The 23,419-nt window shown below is 37.8% G+C and overlaps 1 protein-coding gene across 2 annotated transcripts in view; it reads left to right on the top strand.

The window, feature by feature from the left end:
* The window catches only part of DHRSX (dehydrogenase/reductase X-linked), a 391,217-nt gene that overhangs the window by 71,018 nt on the left and 296,780 nt on the right, over positions 1–23,419 (top strand). The window contains exon 2 of one of the 2 annotated variants that reach the window (XM_036743124.1): positions 2,536–2,643. The exons of the other annotated variant lie outside the window; for it this stretch is intronic. Within the exon in view, the coding sequence (XP_036599019.1) occupies positions 2,536–2,643 (108 nt within the window). The remainder of the gene's footprint in view (positions 1–2,535; positions 2,644–23,419) is intronic. 2 annotated transcript variants of the gene reach the window in all.

Below are 23,419 nucleotides of genomic sequence, written 5' to 3'. Positions count from 1 at the left end.
TATTGTCTTTTTCTGAGTTTGTGTCTTAGTGTTCCCTGCCACTGTAGTAGCTTTTTATATTCAAGTTTTTTTTTCTTGTTTGCTCATTCTTCCAGCTTATTTCTTGACTTTGAACTTTATGTTAAAGTTAGGCTTCAGCTGTCTTTGGAGTGGAGAAGCACTGTCCCAGGCATTAAGCTTTTTCATGCTTCTGTTTTTAGAGTTAGTTCTGTGGGTCTGCAAGTTTTTGGTGTTTCCCAGGTGATGTTATCTGGAGAGAAGTATGGTGACTGTTCTGTGGTCTGTCCTCCAGGAATAGCCTCTGCTCCCTTACAGCTGCAAGCACTAGCACTGCTCTTTGCCCTGGAACGAGCCCAGGTCCTTTGCTCTCCTGCAGCCACAATCGAATACACTCCTCTCCACCTTGAGACTAACCAGGGCCTCTGCTCTCTTGTGACAGACCATAGGCACTCTTCTCTGCCTTGTAACTAGGGCCAAAACAGTATGGACAACAGGGGTGCCACTCAGTGCCAGCTGCACCCAGTGACAGCATCAGGTCCCCTGTAATCTCTTTCTGACCACTTGTCCAACCTCTTTACTATCTCTGGGCTGTGAACTCCTGAAGCTGCTGCTGTTGCTGCTGTCATGGCTGCCTCCAAGGCCCACCACTGGCACCTCTGCCACACCCTGGGCCCTCTTCTACCCTGCCAGACTTCTGCCAACATCCTAAGTTGTCTTAGGTTGGGAAAATGTCTCACTATGACCTTTTATTGGCTCTGCTGCACCAAAATTTGATTTGAGGAGTTATTTTAAAGTTATTTGGAAGGAAATATTGGAGAGTTCAGCTAGATTGCCTCCTGTATTCTGCCATCTTGGCTCCCTTGTGTGTTTTTGTAAAAGTAAATGAAACTAAAATACTTTTATTGTTTGCCTAGCTCTGAAATCACAAATCAGATTTAAGACATCACCTATTACATTTAAATAAACACTCAGATGGACCTGTAATTTCATCTTTGTGAGTTTTTTTGACCACAGATTACAAACATTCCATACTTTTCCATCCTGTGCTCATCCCCATTTTCATAAATCTTCCATAGGGCATCCACCCAATACACAATTATCTTTCCTTTGATTCTTTGAATGTCTCAGAAGTATATTTATTTCTCCTTTTCTTGATATATGACTGACCTTTTCTAGTCTCTCATGGATGATTTATACTTTGCTAGATGTATTATGGCTTTCCTCTGACAATCCCTCATGCCTGAAATGTGCCTTTTCCTCACTTCTGTCTCTACTGGAGAATCTTTTGTTTCCTTCAAAACTCAGCTCAAACACCACCTTCTACATGAAGCCTTTCCTAATTCCCCTAACTGCTCCACTCCATTACCTTGTATTCATTTTGTATATACTGAAGCATAGCATGTGCTGTTTCCTCCAGCAGGGTATAAGCTTGTTGAAGATAGGTAATTTCATTTTTTTTTATTGTATTCCCAGTGCCTACCGTAGTTCCTGGCACACAGAAGGCACTTAATAAATGCTTGTTCATTATTTACACTCACTGTGTATTTTTGTGATGCTGTATGAGTAATCTGAAGTTTTGATTCTCCTGAGATGGTGGTATATACTAAGTTGCAGCTGTAGCATAGACCTACCTCAAATGCTAACTCCCCTCATTCAAAAGGCATTAGGTTCATGGCATTCTTTGGGGCATCATCTACTCAAAACCACAGCTCATAGGCCCCCAAAGATATTTTCTTTAGTAGAGTTATCAGGGGACATAAAAAGTCATTTACTTGAAATAAAAGGCAAGTTAAACGATAAAAGATTAAATCAAGCAGGGTTAATCACTGCACCCAATAAAAAATGACTGAGTCCTCCCTGTAAACATGTATGAAGGAGAAGAGAAGGAAAGAGCACTCTTCTTGGCCACTGTCTCCACATAATAGCATGCAAAGTTGTTCAGTCATGTCCTCAGCGCTCACATTATGTACACTGGGCCTGGGCTTTAGATGAGTGAATCTTTACCTCTTCTGCCTTTATTCGGTCCTACACACACACACACACACACACACACACACACACACACACACGAGCAGGCACACATTCTGGTAGAGGGACTCTGTCAGTTAACTTCATGAGTCAGTATTGTAGTTTAGAGTCTAGAGTCTTTGGATACTCTTTACTTACCTCAGAAGTGTTGGCCTTGGCATAACTCTGTGGGCTAGGTAAAAATGAGCATCTATTCCTGTTGCCATTATGTTTCTGTTTTTCTTTTAATGCTGGTTTTGCAGGGACCTCCAACCTTTGGAAAGGTCCAAATATCTCCTCTCCATACCGTCCTGCGAAAGAGGGTCTCTCTGTCTCTGTCTCTAAAGACTTATGGGAATATGACATATTTCTATAGATTATTCAATTGTACAGCATCTCCTGGAGAATATTGGTGTTAAAAAGAGAGGCTTTTTTAAAGTTACCAGTTTAAGGTTATATTTTGTTTATATTCCCCAAAATATTTTATGGCACTCTAATGAGGATCTACCTGTATTTTTTCCCATACAGCTTTTTCTTCACAACATGGAAACGTTGCTATAGTGACTGGAGGGCTCTCTGGAATTGGCTTTTCTACTGCAAAGCATTTGGCAAAACTTGGCACGCACGTCATAATAGGTAATAATTTTGATGATGAATGTGCATTTTGTATGCTGGGGGAAAAATCAGTTCTTTAGTTTCTAAGATATACCAGGTTGGTTCTTTGAAATATAATTCATATAATTCATAATCAAACAAAACTACAGAATGTGCTTATGTAAAGCCAGCAAAGTAGAATCAGGAATTGATCTCCAAAGGGAGAAAACAAAGTTAGGGCCCAAAAGAAATTCATTAACTGGGGAAGTAAAAGTATTCTTTCTATGTATTTTTCTATGCAATTTACAAAAATCACTGTAAAAACAAGTGTTTATGATGCTCGGATTAGGCCACACTCCCATCATTTCTCACATTCTTATTTTCTATTCATCTACAATATTTTCATACTACCAAGCCTTGTTTATTCAAAGTTGAGTTTTCTAGTAGACTTCTTTCTTCTTCCTTTTTTGGCTGGCTATTTGTTGTCTACTTCATATCTCAGTAGCTTATTCCAAGTTAGTTGCTTCTCTCTCTTTTTTTTTAATTTAAATTTAAATTTTTTTAGTTACTTCTCTTTGACAAGGAAAGATAACATATTATTGCCAATGAGATGACACCACAGCTGAAATTAAAGTTTTTTCAAATTAGTCATTGTGCTACAGGGAGTCTTAATTTAGGGTCTATAAACTTTATGTTTGTATATTTGCATGTAAGTATATATACTTATATATATATATGTACAAAAATGTGTATGTATATATACGTATATACAACTACACACATATATTATTATACTTCAATATAATTAGTTTCTTTTGTAGTCCTCTATATCTTAATTTATGTACTTAAAAGCAGTATTCTGAGAAGGATCCATAGGCTTTACTGATTCCAAAAGGGTCACAACAATATTAAAGAAACCCTACAATGACAGAGACTTCTTGTTATCATATCACTAAGAGAAAAAGTTTATTGAGGCAGGCTCAAGTTACCATCATGTATTTAAGCATGACCATCTGGCAACTTTGCTGAAGTCAGGAATGGACAAAACACTGTTCAATACCGAACTCAGTTAATTTACTAAGTGGTAAGTTCCTTGTGATTGGAAGGCTTCATGTATGAACTGGATGACCTCCCACATCCCTGTAAGGCATGCTGTAGTGGATATTTCTACATAGAGTAAGATGAGATGATCTCTGAAGTTTTTTCCAATTCTAATATTCTGTAATTTTTATTTTCAGAAGACTGGAGTTTCAGCATAGTTGAGAAAAATTTAAATCTCCAAGGGAAAATGAGATTTTGGGAGTGGCCCTAAATTTGCATTCTTCATGGCATTTTAACAACCTGCTTCCTACTGACATTATCTTATTAATTTTTATCTGTACTTGATGAGTAGTTTTTTTATTTGTGAAAGAAAATCTTATTAAGGAATGTTTTCTTTTTCCTTCAGTAATGTTCTCAAGACACTGGCAAAATGTCCCTTTGCTCATTCTTAGATCAGCTCCTGCTCCTTAAGAGCAGTTCTAGCACTTTCCTTTCCATTAGGGAGCTGAACTTAAGCTCATGAGTTTTAACATTTTTGCATTTACTTTAACCTTCCTTTCTGAAAAATGATTGCAATATTTTTCATTTCCCTATTCCATGGTCCTCCTATATTTTACCTGCCTTTCAAATACAGCAATTTCTTCAAATGATTTCCTGCCTCCTGTGACCCATCTTTCATATGTGTGGAATAGAGCCTGTCTAATGAAGCATATTTATCAGGCTTCACTAACTTTAGCTCATTACTTTCTCTGCTTCGATGTTTTTCCTTTCTCTTCAAAGAATACTTTTATTTTAAAGTATTTTTACTTTTATTACCACTTATGTTTTCTTTTCCTCATTGGTGATTGGAGGTGAGGTGAATTGCATTAAAGTTTGTCATAGCTCTTTTGGTATTCAATTATATTAGTGTTTACAACTTTGTGAGTTGTTTAATCATTTTGTTTGTTTGTTTGTTATTCCTAACTGCTTTGGTGTTTCCACAATCTTTGGAGACAATTTCCTCACAGAGCTGGAGGTCCAGGACTTTCCTTTGTTAGGTTTCTTTTTTTCTCTTTTTTTGCCCTACTTGTCTATCATCTTCCTTCTCATACTTACTGAAAGAGAACTGAGGCCATTACTTCTCCCTCACCCACCCCTTTACTTTCACTCCATCAGAATAGACTTGTAATATTGTAGATAAAATTCTAGAAAATTCTAGTTTTGATGGGAATAGTGTTGAGGAAAGGAGAGGTATTGAGAAATATTATAAAATAAATTTGTCCTTCTTTCTCCTCTTGATTTGAAGAGTTCAGTGGATTAGATTTGAGTTCCCACAAGGAATAGGTGTGTCCTTGTGATATATCAGCCCTCCCCTCTCCCTCTCCATTCCTTTTTATGGGAATCTGGGATTATTAGCCTACAGCCACTTCCTAACTCTTTTTCTATCCCTTGGCTGTTTCCCTTGTATCCATGACCGTTCAGTGGTCAGGAAAGGGAATGGAATGGGAATTAGACTATGGAAATTCCTGGATATTTCCTTCAGGCTTATAACTTACCCATTTAAAGTTTGCTGATATGTGAAGCTATGGAGAAATGCAGAGGGAGATTGGAGAAAGATATATACATTCCTCCTTAACCTCATGGGGAACGGTCAGTCCTTCTTCTTTAAGTGTTCCTTATGTCTCTTCCACTTCACCACCTCCCCTGATGGGACTGAACTTCTCCATGGCCCAGGAGGGCAGGAGGTTGAGTGAATGGAAAGAGAATTAGAAAAAGGGAGCTGAGGCAAGGAAGGTTGGGGAAGGAAAGAACAGGATTCCTAATTCAGTCCCAGCTCCTTTTGGAGCCAGAAACCTAAACCAAGAATCAGGAACCAAACTTCCTGGTATTTCACTTCATTCATTCATTCATTCATTCATTCACTCATTCAGTAGAAATTTCTTGTACACTTAGTGTAGACAGTTCTCATTTTACATAAATTTGCATTATGCAAATTTGACTTTCTATAAAGAATTATGGAAGGTGTAGTAAGATGTAACAGAAATATCTAAGAAGAGAGTTTGGGGGAAAAAAAAAGTATTCCCACAGTTCATTCCTGATTTGTGTGGATTTGACAAAGATGAAAGAAGTTACAAGATTGTAAAATTAATACAGGAGTTAGAGCTAGAAGTGAATGAAAATGATGTGGGAGAGTTGAGTCTTATGGAGAACTGATAAAGAGGATCTGATTGAGCTGCTAGCTGCAGAGACAGCAGAAGAAGAAAAGGAGGCTTTGGAACCAGAGGTTGAACCCAGAAGGTTCATAGTGAAACACTTGTCAGGAGTATTTTGTCATTTGAATGCATTTATTTTCTTGGATTGAAAAGATGGATACAAATACATCAAGATTTTTAAAAGGTCAAAGACTAGTTGAGGATAATATTGTTTGCTATCATCAGATATGCAAAGAAAAAAAAAGAGAAACAATGTCCAAACATCTCTCAGTAGCTTCATTAAAAAAGTTGTGTAGATGGGGCGTAGAAATTTATCTTGCCCTACAAGAAAGGAAGGGAAAAGGGGATGGGAGGGGAGTGGGGTGACAGATGGGAGGGCTGACTGGGGAATGGGGCAACCAGAATATATGCCATCTTGGAGTGGGGGGGAGGGTAGAAATGGGGAGAAAATTTGTAATTCAAACTCTTGTGAAAACCAATGCTGAAAACTAAATATATTAAATAAATTAAATACAAAAAATAATAATAAAAGGTTGTGCAGGCAACCAATCGCCAGTGATAAAGGCTAAATGCCATGGGTGGGAAAGGAGCAGCATATCGCGTACCTATGTTGACTTTTCTGTACAGTACTGTGCCTACTTTGTCACTAACTTTACCTTTCACTTTATGATTCTCTTATTATTGTGGTATGGCACTTAATATGTCTGCATCTTAGTACATTGTGTAAAGGTATTATTTTGTGTATGCCTTTCATATTTGACCAATGGCTGGGTAGGGGCAAGTTCTCATTGTGTAAAAATTGCTGTAGGTCTGTGGAACAGTCTGCTTTCATAAAGTGAGAACCATATATGTATATATGCAGGTATTATAACACTGCCAAGATGAATAGTATGTAGTCCTTGGCTTCAAGAAGAATTCTATTTTGGGAAAGTCACAGACTCTTTGGGACTCAGTTTCTTCAATTGTGAAAGGATTCAATTAGACTAGATGTTTTTCAGAGAAACTTCCTTTGAGCTTTTGTAAGAGGTGTTTAGTCAATAAACATAATAATAGTATTAATAATAAGTAGCTATGTAGCATTTTAAGATTTGCAAAACACTTTACAACTATCGTCTTCTTTTGTCCTCACAACAATTTTGGCCAGTAGGTATTGTTATCCCCATTTTACAAGTGAGGAAACTGAGATTGAGAGAGGTTAGTAAATGGCCCAAAGTCACACAGCTATCTGAGACTGGATTTGAATTCATGTCTTCCTAATTTCATATCCTGCCCTCTGTTGTGCTATTTAGTTGTCTCTACCATAGTATCTGTAATCAATCAACTCAATTCAATAAACATTGATTAAGCATCCATTATGTGCCAGGCACCATGTTAAGCACTGGAGATATAAGAAGAGGCAAAAGACAGTCCCTGCCCTGGGGGAGCTTATTCAATCAATAAGTGTGATGCAGAAGAGATCTTGCTCTTTCGCTGATATTTTGAAAAACCTTAGACTTATTATGAAGTCCAAAATTGAAAAGAAAAAATATTATTTAGAAGAAGAAATTAGGTTAGTGTAGGGAGAAGGGAAGTGTTGATCTTTGTACAAGAACACTAAATAGCCAAAATGCTTTTGGGTTGAGAAGACTACTAAACTATTATTATTTTTTAATGTTTTGTTGGTTTTTTTTTACATCTATCAGTTCTTAAAGACCTTTCTCCCAGTCTTTGAAAGAAAGTATAATTAAATAAAGCAAACTAAAATGTTTTTCACATCAGGCAATTAGTCCCTTATTCTATATCTGTTGTTTGCCATTATAATGGTAATCAGGGTGGGACTTATTTGCTATTTTTTGTTTGAGTGCTTCTCAGTACTGAGGTAATCAGGTACCTTTGATGAGTCTTGCCTTTATTTCGATTGTTTTGGGAGTCTTTGATTGAATCAAGAGTCTTTGATGACCTGCTCAAGAAACAAGAAAGCCCCAGGCCTCAGGCCCCACACCCGTTTTGCTAAGCAGATATTGAGCTCTTAGGTTCCTGAACATGGTATATGAACTCTGAGGTTGGCATTTTGCTTTTTGGGACACACTCATTGGAACAGTGTTGGTGATTTGGCCAGATGAGACTCTGGGAGCCATCAGGGAGCCACCTGGATTTTGAAAAACCCAGATGTTCTGGTAACTGTTTATGTATTGCTTGGACAAACCCCTGGAAACCTGTCTGCTGATTTGTGTTATTTTGCTCTGTTTATATAATGTATGCATGTAATTTCTGTTTGTATTTGCTCTGAAGGTCAGGGTGCTGGCTTTTCCCACTGAACTAAGTGAATGGTATGTGTTTGTTTAATTAAAGTCAGATTGTTAACCCCTTAAAGTTGCTTTCCTTAGAAAAGCAGATCAAAGAACTTGTGCTAGCAGCCATCCTGTGTGCTTTTGTTGTTGGTCTTTCACCTCCACAGCAGCTTCTAGCAACATTGTTATTATAGCCATCTTTCTGCTGAGAAAATAGATATGTATTTGATCATTAGTTTTCTGAATTCAAGACTGGTCATCTTAGGAACTGATGAAATATTACTAAGTATGAGTAGATAGACCTATTGCAGACTTTCTGATAGTGGATCCATTAAAAATCACTTCCATTATGAAGAATACCATTTCCTTCTAATAGTGATTTTCTGACTATTGGGAGGTCTGCTTGTCCCTAATTTTTTTTTTTCTCTTCTTGGGGGTAAAGAGAAAGCAGGACTCATCAAGTTATTTCCTTTGTTTGAAAGAGTTTCTAATTTTCGTATTTAACGTCTCCTTTGGGTTTGAGGCTTTATACACTCAATCAATCCAATTAAATAATTGAACATTTACAGCATAAGGGTGACTTTGAGAGGCCAATTAAACATTTTCTGAAGGGTTCAGTTTTTCATTCTCTGTGACAATTTAATTTCACTTTTTGAAAAATTACATAAGACTTTCTATTTAAGAAATATATTAATTCAGATATAACTGGATTCTGCTATTTCAATAGTATTTCTATTTGATACGTTATGAATTACTTTATAAATAATTAAGACTTTTTTCATAGGATTTTAAAAATTTTATTATTTTTTTAAATTTTATTTTTAATTTATGGATTAAAACAAACATTTCCATAACATAGTACAATAAAAAAGATGATTGTACATGAAATTGCAGATCTACTAATCCCAATTTGCTGTACCTTTCAAATATATGACAAAATCATGTAAATTTCTTTTTTTCTCCCTTCCCCCTTAAAAAAGAATTAAGACTATAACCTATTTCGAATTCAGTTGACATCATGTTCTGAGAAATCTTTCTGACTCTAAAATACAAATTCTAAGTAAAATTGCTTTAAAATACGTTGGTATTTTTATTTGCTTTGTGAAATTTTTTTGTGACTTTTTGTGCTTTATAATTTACTAAATCCTCCAGTTATGTAAGCTAATATTGCATTTCTGGTAGGCTAGGTTTTTGTTCAGACCTGTGATTTCATCATTATGAGAAATTCCAGTGTGGAAACTCCTCTGTAGACTGTTTCAAAAGTCTTAGGGCCATTTAGTAGTTTAAAAAGCTACTAAGACTTTTGGCACACCCTACATTTTATGGCCTCAGAGATTTCCTGGGGCATTGAGAGTTGGAGTGAGTTACCAGTGATCCCCCAGATAGTGAGTGGCACAGGAAGAACTTAAATCTAGTGCTTCTTAACTTTAAGGCCCATCCACTATCCAGCGTTTCCTTTTAAAGCTAGCAAGCTATGCCCTGCCAGAACTTGTATTCTTTCATTCAGGTCCTAAGATGGTGCTTTCTAAATGTCTAGAATTGTAGCTTTTAGAGATGGAAAAGATCTTTTCAGTTAGCCCTTCCATCTCTTATCAGTGTGGGATAGAAGTGACAGTACAGTGAAGTGAGAACACATTAGCAGCTAGGAAAATGTAATGTAGTTCTCACTTTATGCTATATCAGGTGGCATGCAACAACCTCAAAAATAATAGAAAAAGAAAAGAAGGAAGGAAGGAAGAGAAAAAGAAGGAAAGAAAGAAGGAAAGAAAGAAGGTAAGAAAGAAAAAGAAGGAAGAAAAACAAATTAATTCTACTTTTGTAGAGTTGCTACAGTCTAGATTTGTGCTGTTCAGTATGTTTAAGAATTATATTCTTGCCTCTGGAAAAGTTAGTATACAAAAAACATGTTAGCTAAGGAATATGGTATCTTCACTGGCCCTTTCCTGAGGGGTACAACCTGACCCACTATCCATGTACTTCTGTGTGAGTGCCTGCTATATTCAAGGCACTATTATGTATGTATACAAAGAGAAACATGCCATGTTTTATTCTACTTTGTGCATAGCATTGTGTTTATACATAGTAAGTGCTTACATAGTTGTGCATAGGTTATGGGCCACATGTGCCCCTCAGATCAATGGGAATGCTTCTCATGAGTGTGTTGGTCCACTTGTCCTATACTTAATGCATGCATTTATGTGCTTACTATGTGCTGTCAACAGGCGATCACAGCTTCACAAAACTTATGTGAAAACTAGGTTTATTTCAAGAGAAATGAACGTGCAGGTGGAACCCAAAGCCAGAGCAAAGAGTTCACAATCCTTGTAGATGTTTGTGTATTTATGACAGCAAGACAAAGCAAGGAGGAGATACCAGAATCTCTTCCTAAAGAGACATTACATGGGAGGGGAAAGGTTCAGTAAAGGTGGGAAAGTGACAAAAGAAAAAAACAAAACAAAACCCTGAAGGGGAGGAGCAAGGTGATGGCAAAAGCTGCATTCTTTTTCCTTGGCACTGAAGATAGGAGGGTCAGTTTATCTGCAAGGGACCCAGCTGCACAAGCAATTTCCCAGCCTGTCAAAAACTGGCTGGCACCTGTCTTGCCTTCCAAGGACATACAAAGAATCCAGTTTGGGATGCAAACAACAAATTATATCAGCTCCTGAGTGGCAGCATTGTTCTTCGTCCTTGGCACATTCAGGGCTTCCTGTATGCTCTGGATCCAGTGTTTCTGGAAAATATGGCAACTCAAGAAGACAGGTTCAAGGGAACCTTTAACAGTCCTTAACGGTGCCTACAAAACAAACAAAAAAAAAGACTTAGCTATTAAGTGACCACATTGTGAGTTAAATACTTTAGTCAATGAGAAAATAAACAAAATTCATACAGTTAGGTGGCACAGTGGATGGAACACTGGGCCTGCAGTCAAGACCTGAGTTCATATCCACCCTCAAATACCTCCTAGCTGTGTGAGCCTGGGCAAGTCAATTAACTATTTGCCTCTGTTTCCTCATCTTTACATGGAGATGATAATAGCACCTACCCCCCAGGGTTGTTGTAAGGATCAAATGAAATAATTATTGTCAAGCACTTAGAATAGTGTCCGGCACATAGTAAATGTTAGATAGATGCTAGCTTTATTATTATTGTTATTATTATTATTATATTAACTTATCACAACTTTTGAAAAAGAGTTGTGAATTTACATTTCTTAATTTTTTAAAAAGCTTAGCACTTAGAGATAAAAAGGACCTTTTAGATTAGCCCTTACATCTCTTGCCAATCCAGATATCCCTGAAAGTAAAAATCAAATAAGTTATAATATATCTCTTTAAGAAAGCTTGAGGTGTAAATTACTTTTACTGACTGGTCTTCTTGATGTATGCTACTTTGAACTTCACGAATGTGGTTTAATTATTTATTCTCTTTAGTCGTCACCCAAAGGAGATTTGCTTTGCTGTATTAATTTCAGATATCTCCAATGTGGGAGGAAAAAGAAAAACTTAAGCTGAAGACATTTTCAGTTTTATGATGACCATTCTCTTATTTGTTTAAAGTCATTCCTGCAAAATCATGGGAATATTTCAAAAGAGGTTCTCACAGTGACTTATAGGCAGTTGGAGTGGGTTTGTGGCACTGGTGATTAAATATGTTAATGAAGTCATGATTTTATCAATGTAGATACTCATTCTTGTGTTGTAGCGGTAGCATTGAGTTAAAATCCACATGTGAATGTAACTCGGGGCAGCGCAGAGCTCACCTGTGTTTTTCCAGCTGACCAGGTATGTTGGCTCAGTACTTGGGTGCTTTGGGAATGAAAAACACAGGATGCTTCCCTCCGTCACAAGGTGCTGAGGAGTCTTAGTGCTTCAGGATGATGCTGCAAGCTGGGAGTTGTCTCTTGCACCTTCACTGCATTGAAGGCTGAAGTAGGAGAGACTGTCAAAACTGCAGTATTGACCATAAAGGAGGAAGGGCTGGTCTCTCAATGAGCTTTTTAAAAGGTAGTGACTCCACCCTTAGCATACTTTTTCTTCCTCCCTCCAGGTGGCATCAGGTAACTCTGATACCTCCAGTGAGGGGTGGAGGAAACTTGGCCCTTTTCCACTCTGGCAGAATGGTAACCACTCCCAACTGTCAGCTAGAGAAGGGGACTCGATTAGGTGAATGCCACTGGGTCCTGACTGTCTTTTCCAGATTTGTGTTTCCATTCCTGAGTAGGGGACTGAACTTCAGCCTGGAGATTGATATGCCCAGGCTTGAAGGTTACTTTGTGAGTCTGACATGTCTGGAGGTCCTTAGTCCTTCGGGTGTTGCTAATTAGAGGCCAGAGGAGTTTCTTCTTACAAAAATTAACTACTGGAAGAAGAATGAACCCAATTCCTGGCCAGCCTTATCTTTGCTGTATGGGAGACAGTGCAGAACCAGGGTGAAATCTGGAACGCCTTATTGGTAGTTTCATAAACCCGTTTCATGTTCTGATGTTTTTGACACCCTCCCAGCCAATTGTAATGATTGTTTTGTTACAAATTACTTAAGTTTTGTCAGTTTTTTAAGTTTTTTTTTTCCTTTTTGTGCGTGTAGGAAATATATCTATTCCATACATGATTCATACTATTCATTTTATACCTTCCTATGCAACCTCTTGGGAAGAACCTACAAATGAGCCATAGCCTAAGATATAAGTAATGCCAGGATGAAGGAACATAGCAAGCAAAAGACTGAGAAAAAGAATAGTCATTTTTCTACAATGTGAGGCTGCCTCAGTCTGAGACCTGATGTGAACCAAGTGAATGGTGTCCAACAGAAGGGCCTCTTAGTGGACCAAAGGTGGGTGCAGTGCCCTAGCCCTTTGAGCCTTGTAAGCAGTTTCTTTATGAGATGAATATAATTTGCTAATACTAATGTATTTATTGTTTGCAATACCATCTGGCAGTATCTTGACATTCAATAGAAGATTTTAAAAGTGGCTAATTCAATTCTGATTAGAGGAGAATCCTATGGAATCCTTGAATAGATTTCTAGAACTAGCATGTAATGGATTTGAATCTCCCCAATATCAATCTTAGATGACAATAGTGTATCCCAAAACTCTTTGTGAAGTTTTATAAAATGACATCTAATGTCTATTACTTTTAAAGTTATTTCTTACCTCAAACCTTCAAAAGATCCCTGGTTTCAAAGATCTTTTAGTCAACAATCATTTATTAAGCACTTAATAGTGTGTTAAGTGCTAGGAATGTAATTTAAAAAAAAAATAGCTAACATTTATATAGTCCTTTAGAGTTTGTGAAGCAAAGTTTGATCCTGTGAAGCAGATACTTTTATTATCCTCACTTTACAGGTGAGGGAAATGGGACTAAGAGAAATTAAATCACTTGCTCAAAGTCTAAGCTAAGTGTATGAGGTATTATTTGACTTAAGGTCTTCCTGACTCAAGTTCAGCACTTTATACACTAAAGCAAAAATAGTCCAGGGTAGATGGAAGGTAATCTCTGGTGAAGGCACTAGGAATTGTAGGGGATTGGGAAGGGCCTCCTGGAATAGGTGGTGTTGGAGCTGAGACTTGTTTCTGGTGAGGCAATCCCAATTTTTCCATGCCTTAATCAACAAATTTATGGATTATTGTGCTCTCCTCATCCGTCAAACAAAAACCCACGCAAAAAAACTTTTCGTTTATTTTATGTTTAACCTTCAGATGATAAACCTCTTGGCACTTATTCAAAGGGCCTCAGACCTGTCCTCACAGTCTGTCCATTTTGGTAGGACCTTCCTCAGCCTGCATTTAACTGCAGTAATTTTTGAGGTCACTTCCAGGCCATCATGAGTCATTGGAGCAGGCGCAAGTGGAGAATTGCTGCCATCACTATTGTTAACTGTTATCATTATAATAAGGAAAGATTAGCTAGGAATGAGTTAGGAAATTAGGAGGGTACATTAAATCTTCCCTACTGTAGAACACTAAATGTGCCATAGCGTTCTGAAGAAAGCAGATGAGTCCTCGTAATGCTGAACTTACTGTGAACTTATGAGTAACTAGCCCTTGGGGAAAACTAAGCTTGGAGCTGGCCTTGGGCAAAATTGTGCAGTATTGTAGATGGTACCTCCTGACCTTACATGACAGACTCATGTCCACTTGTACTCCTTTCCATGTACCTGATTGTTACCTCTTCTGCCTCCTTCCTCTCCCCTCCTTCTGTTATCTTCTAACTGCTTAACAGGGGTACTGGGATGGCATACTCACTGTGCCACACAGGGTTTTCTCTTCCTATACTCCCTCTAATGAAAACTTATTTCACAAGGTATCATTCCTGCTGGGATTTTGAATGGTTTTCCTGCCATTGCCATCTAGGGAGTTAGTGCATAATGATAATTCCTCAAGGGGGTCACCCATTCCAGGCCCTTTTCATTTTAACAGAAAATAATGCCTCTTAGCCCAGAAGAATGTCAGCAGTGGCAGAGTGCCTAGTAGGCTAGAATCTGATAAAGAAACACAAAGTTTTTGTGTGCATAAGATGGGGGGAGGCGGGAAAGAGGGAGACAGACAGAAAGACAGAGACAGAGAGGGGGAAGAAAGGGAGAGATTTAAGGGGGATAATGAAAGACATCAAAGAGAGATTCCTAACTCAGTACAAATGTACAAATCTATAAAAATGATTACTATAGAAATTAAAACCCTTAAAAGTAATCTTGAAAATATGAGATAGAGAATTATTTCTGAAAGGAGCATGGAAGTGGATACCTATCCTACGTTTATCTGGGTCTATGCTAGGCCCAAAGTCACTCAGACCTTCTAACTGCTACCAGAGAGAGAGATGTATGGGACAGTACTTTACCCAAAATTAAACTCAGAGGCTTCTCAAGGTAGAAAGTAGAAAGGAATTTTATTACGATCCCGTGGGAAAGGGCGACTCACACCAAGAGTTCTCTCAGTGTCAGAGTGCACTAAACACAGATAATACAGTTTATTTTATAGATCCTAATGCAAATTTCCCCCTCCCTAACCCCTTCCTCTCAGCTCAAAATTGCAAGCCTTGAGGGTACAATCTGGAATTCAATAAATCTACCCCAGTGACAGGATAAAGAACAAACAAATGTGGTTATCTTTGACAAACAGATGACAAACCTAACCTTCCCACCATTCTTACATCTGTGACAGATGACAAACCTAACCTTCCCACCATTCTTAAATCTAGCTAGTCTTTTCTGAACATTTCTCACATGTGGCCTTCCAGCCAGATGTTTGCATCTATTCTTCTTTCTTTTGGGCCCCTTGCCCTTAGGGAAATGTGTGGATGTAAGCATCCTGTGTCCCTATTTTCATTCCTAGAGGATCCCAAGGTCACTAACTTGTCTTCCCATGGTCACTGACTTTTCTTACTAAGAAGCAGAGATTTAGATTTTATGAGAGGTCTTCACTATCCCACTCAGAGAAAAACAACAAAAAATTAGTGAATAAGTCTGTTGGTTTCCCTGTTGCCCCCTAGAAGAACAGTTTTCTATATATTGTTTTGCACAGAAAAAATAAAGGAGCCAGGACTTTCTCTGTTGCTCCATCATCCAGAAGGGAAATAAAACAGAGAGACAGCAGAAATAGTGACTTTCCTGGGGGGGACGGAGCCAAGATGGCAGCTGGAAAGCAGGGACTAGCATGAACTCCCCACCAAGTCCCTCCAAAAACCTATAAAAATGGCTCTGAACCAATTCTAGAACTGTAGAACCCACAAAATAGCAGAGGGAAGCAGGGCTCCAGCCTAGGACAGCCTGGATGGTTGCTGGGTGAGGTCTTTTGCACACGGGGCTGGGAGCGGAGCAGAGCCCAGCATGGGCAGCGCGGACCAACCAGACCAGGAGCTGGGCGGAGCGTGCCCTATCGCCCTCAATCAGTGAGCTGCAGCAGTTACCAGACTTCTCAACCCACAAACACCAAAGGCAACAGAGAAGGTTAGTGGGAAAAGCTGCTGGGGACAGAGTGAAAGAAGGAGTTCACAGTTCAGCCACCACCCCGGGGGCAGCAGAGGTGGGGCAGCTACAGAACTACAGCTGCAGTTGCTTCCAGCCCCAGGCCAACCTGGTGGGAGGAATTAAGTGGCAGATCAGAGCAGGAGTGAAGAGCCTGCTGAAGATCTAAGTCCAGTCTGGGTTGGGTGTTCTTGGGGAAGGAGGAGTGCTGGTATGGTAGAGCTGGCACATCCCCCCAAGCTTGGAACATAGTACTCTTTACAAGGAGTCATACCTTGCTGAAAAACTCAAGGGTCAAGTAAGTTGGCTGGAAACATGGCCAGGCAGCAAAAACACACCCAGATTCAGTCTCAGACTTTGGAATCTTTTTTTGGTGACAAAGAGGACCAAAACATACAGACAGAAGAAGTCAACAAAGTCAAAGAGCCTACAACAAAAGCCTCCAAGGAAAACATGAACTGGTCTCAGGCCATGGAAGAGCCCAAAAAGGATTTGGAAAAGCAAGTTAGAGAAGTAGAGGAAAAATTGGGAAGAGAAATGAGAAGGATGCAAGAAAACCATGAAAAACAAGTCAATGACTTGCTAAAGGAAACCCAAAAAAATACTGAAAAACACACTGAAGTAAACAACACCTTAAAAAAGAGACTAACTCAAGTGGCAAAAGAACTCCAAAAAGCCAATGAGGAGAAGAATGCCTTGAAAGGCAGAATTAGCCAAATGGAAAAGGAGGTCCAAAAGACCACTGAAGAAAATACTACCTTAAAAATTAGATTGGACCAAGTGGAAGCTAGCGACTTTATGAGAAATCAAGATATTATAAAACAGAACCAAAGGAATCAAAAAATGGAAGACAATGTGAAATATCTCATTGGTAAAACCACTGACCTGGAAAATAGATCCAGGAGAGATAATTTAAAAATTATTGGACTACCTGAAAGCCATGATCAAAAAAAGAGCCTAGATATCATCTTTCAAGAAATTATCAAGGAGAACTGCCCTGATATTCTAGAGCCATAGGGCAAAATAGAAATTGAAAGAATCCACAGATCGCCTCCTCAAATAAATCCCAAAAAGAAATCTCCTAGGAATATTGTTGCCAAATTGCAGAGCTCCCAGATCAAGGAGAAAATACTGCAAGCAGCCAGAAAGAAACAATTTGAGTACTGTGGAAACATAATAAGAATAACCCCAGATCTAGCAACTTCTACATTAAGACACTGAAGGGCTTGGAATACGATATTCCGGAGGTCAGTGGAGCTAGGATTAAAACCAAGAATCACCTACCCAACAAAACTGAGTATCATGCTCCAAGGCAAAATATGGATTTTCAATAAAATAGAGGACTTTCAAGCTTTCTCAGTGAAAAGACCAGAGCTGAATAGAAAATTTGACTTTCAAACACAAGAATCAAGAGAAGCATGAAAAGGTAATCAAGACAAAGAACAAGAAAAAGAAATTTCAAGGGACTTAGTAAAGTTGAACTGTTTTGTTTACATTCCTACATGGAAAGATGACGTGTATGATTCATGAGACCTCAGTATAAGGGTAGCTGAGGGGAATATGCATATATATATGTTTATGTATATATGTGTATATGTGAGTGTGTATGTATATATGTATGTGTATATATATATAGAGAGAGAGAGAGTGGGCACAGGGTGAGTTGAAGATGGAGGGAAGATATCTAAAAGAAATAAAATCAAATTAAGGAATGAAAGAGGAATACATTGAGAGAGGGAGATAGGGAGAGATAGAATGGGGTAAATTATCTCACATAAACGTGGCAAGGAAAAGCAGTTCTGTTAGAAGAGAAGAGAAGGCAGGTGAGGGGGAATGAGTGAATCTTGCTTTCATCAGATTTGACCTGAGGAGGGAATACCATACATACTCAATTGGGTATCTTACCCCACAGGAAAGAAGGAGGAAGAAGATAAAAAAAGGGGGGATGATAGAAGGGAGGGCAGATGGGGGTGGAGGTAATCAAAAACAAAGACTTTTGAAAAGGGACAGGGTCAAGGGAGAAAATTCAATAAGGGGGGATAGGTTAGGAAGGAGCAAAATATAGTTAGTCTTTCACAACATGAGTATTGTGGAATGGTTATACATAATGATACACATGTGGCCTATGTTGAATTGCTTGACTTCTTAGGGAGGGTCAGTGGGAAGGGAAGAGGGGAGAGAATATGGAACTCAAAGTTTTAAAAACAGATGTTGAAAAACAAAGAAAAAAAAGTTTTTGCATGCAACTAGAAAATAAGATACACAGGCAATGGGGCATAGAAATTTATCTTGCCCTACAAGAAAGGAAGGGAAAAGGGGATGGGAGGGGAGTGGGGTGACAGAAGGGAGGGCTGACTGGGGAACAGGGCAACCAGAATATACACCATCTTGGAGTGGGGGAGGGTAGAAATGGGGAGAAAATTTGTAATTCAAACTCTTGTGAAAATCAATGCTGAAAACTAAATATATTAAATTTTAAAAAATTAAAAAAAAAGAAATAGTGACTTTCCTGTCTGTTAAATACTGAAGGAAATGAATTAGAAAGCTGAACTGTCCAGTTCAACAGTCTTCAGCTCAACAGGAAAGAGTGGGAGGTCAAGAGCCTGGGACCCCAGGAATTCTGTGTACTTTTCTTGTTCCCTCCATAGCATCTGGTATCCTTGATTATCTTCTCCTAGATCATCTTGCTTTTTAAGGTTTTCATGACTCTACTCTTCTCTTCTAGTTGTTCTTAGTCTTCTTTGCTGGTTCATCATCCATTTCATACCCATAGTGTGTCCAAAGGATTTATTTTTGTCTCTCTTACTCTATGTACTGTCTCACTTGATGACCTCATTAGGTTCCATGGGTTTAATTTTCATATCTATACAGATAACTTGAGGTTCTGTAAACAGTCCCAGTTTCTTTCCTTATCTCCAGTTCTATATCACCAACTCCTTATTGGACATTTCAAACTACAGATTTGAATTTGTTTGAACTTATCTCCAGTTCTACATTACCAACTCTCTATTGGACATTTCAAACTACAATTCCCATTAACATTATAAATTAAATACATCCATAAAATAAATAATCTTTTATCCCAAACCCCGACTTTAGCAAGCTAGCTGGATAAAACATTAAGTGCTCGCTTTGTTTTGAGCATTGTAGATACAATCTAATGGGGCAAGACAGCATGCAAAAGTAAGCTGAAAAAGGAAAGTACCCAATGTGGGATTATGTGGAAAAGACAGAAGTCCCCCAAAAGTGCAGCCAGCTGAGAAATGATCTGTTCTGACCTGGGTTTCCTCCTTAAATGTGGGTTTTGGAGTGCATTGTACCAATGAAAAGGACTGAGAGTGTTGATTAGGTGACGTCCCAGTGAGATCTTGGTGATGGGATGATTTCGGGATGATTGCAGGATGATAAGACTTTTTTTCCCAGTAAGGAACTTCTTGGGGGCATGGTGGAAAATTAAGAGAAGTCCCAAAGTAGTGCAGCTGGGTAAGAAATGAGAGAAATGATCAAAATATGGGTCAGAACAGGGCTAAGGACTGAGTCCTGGGGTACTCTCTTAGAAACCACCATGCAAGTAGATATCATTTCATTAATTACTTCTTTGGGGATCTGGTTGTTCCACTTATCAGGTTTATGTTTTCAAAAGCTTTTAGCACAGAAATTAAGGCATTTAAAAGGAAATAGAAGTAAATATTCACTTATTAGAGGAGGAAATATTCTACATATCTGAATTTTCCAGATAAATTCAATACCGTTTTTTAACCTAAACCTTTTTTTTTTTTACTAGAAATCTCCCTAAATTGTATTATATACTTGCCTACCTTCTTAAAAGGAGTATATACTATATAATTTACTTTTTTTTTTAAGGCCGAATGTGAATATTCATCATGGATAATGACTACTGGAGCTTACTGTGTGAAGATGTGTGTATGGGGGGCAGGGGGAGTGGTTGTTTAGGTAGAACTATTTATTTTGTTTTTGGTGGTCTGTTAACTCCTCCCTCAACATGTTAGTTGTTTTCTGTCTTTTATCATCTAGCAGCCAATCCCACCCTTTCTACTTCAGAACTCTTTTCCCGTCTTAATTTCAGATAATTCAGTCCAGAGTGTGTCTCCAGGTCAGTTCAGCAGAATAAAATGCATGATCTAGCTTACCTCAAAGTTCAGAGCTATTTTCTAGATAATTCGGTTTCCAGGCCAGATAAGTGAGTTATTTTTATACTGCACATAATTAGGTTAGAGACATTCTATATTATGCTTAAAAGCAAGAAACTGAACTGCTCAGTCAAGATGTCTCTCCTCTCTCTCTCTCTCTCTCTCTCTCTCTCTCTCTCTGTCTGTCTCTCTGTATCTCTATCTCACACACACACACACACACACACACCCTATTCAGATACACATACACACTTTCTGTTGGTCTCTGTTTCTCTTTCTTTCTCCATCCCCTTTTCTTTCATTCTTTCAGATAGAACTAACCCCAGGAGACTGCTTCTAAAATTTTTTATTGTTGTTGATGGAAAAATATGGTTCCATCAACTGAAATTAATTTTAAGGTCAACTTTTAAAATTGATTATTTCAGTTATTTTAAGTATTTTCTTTCTTCTATCTCCTTTAACACAGAAAAAAACAACAACAAACCAAATAGCTCTTCTAATAAAATGTGAATATTCACACAAAAGAAATCGTATATAGTTGATGGCCAAAAATGTGTGTACCATTCTACATATTTAGTCCATCACCTTTTTGTGAGGAGGTGAGTATCATCCTTTATCATCAGTCCTCTAGAATCACCATTGATCATTTTATTGATCAGAGTTCTTAATTCTTTCAAAATTGTTCATTTTTCTCAGTGTGGTTGTTATAGTACACAGGTTTTGTGACTGCTTGTTTCACTCTGCATCAATTTATGAAAGTCTTCTCATGTTTCTCTGAAACTATCTCTTTCATCATATCTTATACTATAATAATATTCCATCACATTTCTATACCAGGTTTGTTCAGCCATTCTCTAACTAATGGACCCCTCTTTAGTTTATAATTCTTTGCTTTTGCAAAAGGCCATAAATGTTTTTGTACATATAGGATCTTTTCCACTTTCTTTGATCTCTTTCTTCCAACTTTTCAGGAATGCATCATTTCTAATAAATGAGCTACATTTAAAATTTCATTAACAACTTTGTTTGCAAAGAGCTTTTCATATATTATCTCACTTGATCCTCACAAGATTCTATCTAAACTTATACCTAAAATGAGAGTTGGAACTTTTCTTAGGATTTCATTTATCCATGTTACCACATGAAAAGAAAGAAGATGTCTTTTTTGTATAAAACTTATGTTTTTTCTTGGAGATTATGAAATAAATATTTTTATTATTTATTATTATATTTTACTATGATGTAAGGTTTTTAATAAGGCTTTCACAAGATCACTGTTAGTGGAGTTATAGATTCTGAGATGAGTTTTTACTATCCAGAAAACATATTTGGGCTTTGAGCATTTATGTCAAATCATGAGAAAAAAAATTGTCCTAAATTTTCTTACTATGCTTTTTTCTACAGTCAGACATAGTTGAAAAATGACAGAACAAAAAATTTTAATTTGTGTGTATATGAAAATATCTGATTTTACCTTAGTATAGTACTAATTGTTTTATCCATGAACAAATGAAGATATACATATATTTTTGAATAATGCAAGAACTCTTTTTAGGATTTGCTTGGTCAATATTTGCTACTTAAATTGACAACTTTTATTGGACACAGGTGTTCTGATGTATTAAACAGCAAAAGGATAAAACAAGGATTGTGTTCTACGATGTTATTTTCCTTATTGAGAGGTAGTATGCTGTAACAGATAGAGCTGGCTCAGGAAAACTTGAGTTCAGTTGTCTCTGCTAAATACTGATTGTGTGTCCTAGGTAGGTTCCAGGCAACTCCCCCAGCAGCTCTTTAAGACTGAGTTATGGAGCAGGTGCTTCTCTGCATTGGTAGAGAAAAGGTACTTCTTCTAGTTCCACCATGATCTTCCAATCCCAATGAAATAACAAGTTGGTCGCAAGATTTTTTTTAACTTGCAAAATACTGCCTCTTTCTTATGTGGCCATTTTGTTTCATTGAAAGGGAGCACCAAAGGTCAATGAACATTTACTAAACACTTGCCAGACATCAGTCTAAGCAGACATTTGTATGCGAATCTCAGAGAAAAGCTGCTCAAGGCAAAAGGTATAATGAGGACCTGAGAGAAAACAGCCCATGCAATAAAAGTACTACCTAAAATAAAGTAGAATTGTTTTTTTAAAAAGAGAAAAAAGCAACTCAGAGGCAAAATTAGTCACTGATAGTAGAGATGTCTGTAGTATGTTGTTTCCTAGTAGATAATTTGAATGTGACTATTTTTGGTACTCTGGAGTTTATTTTTGGGAAACTCTGAATCAAAGAATGATTTAGAGACATATATGACACCAGTCCAAACTGGTGTCATATGTCAAGAATATGGATTTTTAGTTTCCCAGTTGAAATTAGAAATGGCTCACTACACATCAGGGGACTCTGATTTGAGACACAGAAGCCAGATCAAAACATCAGTAATTAGAGAGCAAAGAAGCCAGGTATAGAAGAGAGATCAGAAAAATCACTAAGAAACAGAAGCAGAGACATCAGAAATCAGAACACAAAAAATGAAGCCAATAGGACTGAAAAGCCAAGCATCTGAAAGGCTAATAGAAGCTGACACCAGCTGAGGAAAATTTGTGCTGTTAATTTGGGGAACTGATCTGCTTGGAGGATGCTTCTGATGTTTGATGGAGCTGATTGGAAGAAAACAGAATTCTTTGCTCTAGGTGAAGATCTTCCTGTGGGAAAAGCTTCCTTGCTCTCTAGTGCCATCTACAGGCTGATAGAGAGAAACCCCTCAAAGACAATCCTATCTTGCTTTTACAGCCTTTTATGGCCAGAGAAGGGGAAAACCCTTTTGAAACTGTAGAGAGCAATATTTGAATAGCTCTACATATTGTAGGATTACAAAAAGGGTGTAATGCCAAGAATAGTAGGAAATACCAAGAGCAGTAGAAGACTATTGTCTATCAGTAGAGGGTAGAGATTCAAAAGAGGTACAGGGATCTTTTGTTTCAGGCTCTTCTTTAAAAAAGAGGATAGACATCCAGGCTTACTATGAGTTCCCTTGGGCATGTGCATTATTTACCTCCTTATGTGTCATACTGCTTGGTTTCACTTAAATTTTTTTGTGTTCTTACCTCATGTGTACTCTGTGCATTTCTGTTATAATGACTATTATTTTTGCATTCTCATTTAGAAAATATTTGATATTTAGGAGTTAATGATATCGCTGTAATTGATT

Source organism: Trichosurus vulpecula, chromosome 2 (genome assembly GCF_011100635.1).
Source record: "Trichosurus vulpecula isolate mTriVul1 chromosome 2, mTriVul1.pri, whole genome shotgun sequence".
NCBI lineage: Eukaryota > Metazoa > Chordata > Mammalia > Diprotodontia > Phalangeridae > Trichosurus > Trichosurus vulpecula.
Note: the sequence above shows the minus strand (reverse complement) of the source record. Positions and strands in the feature narration are given on the sequence as shown.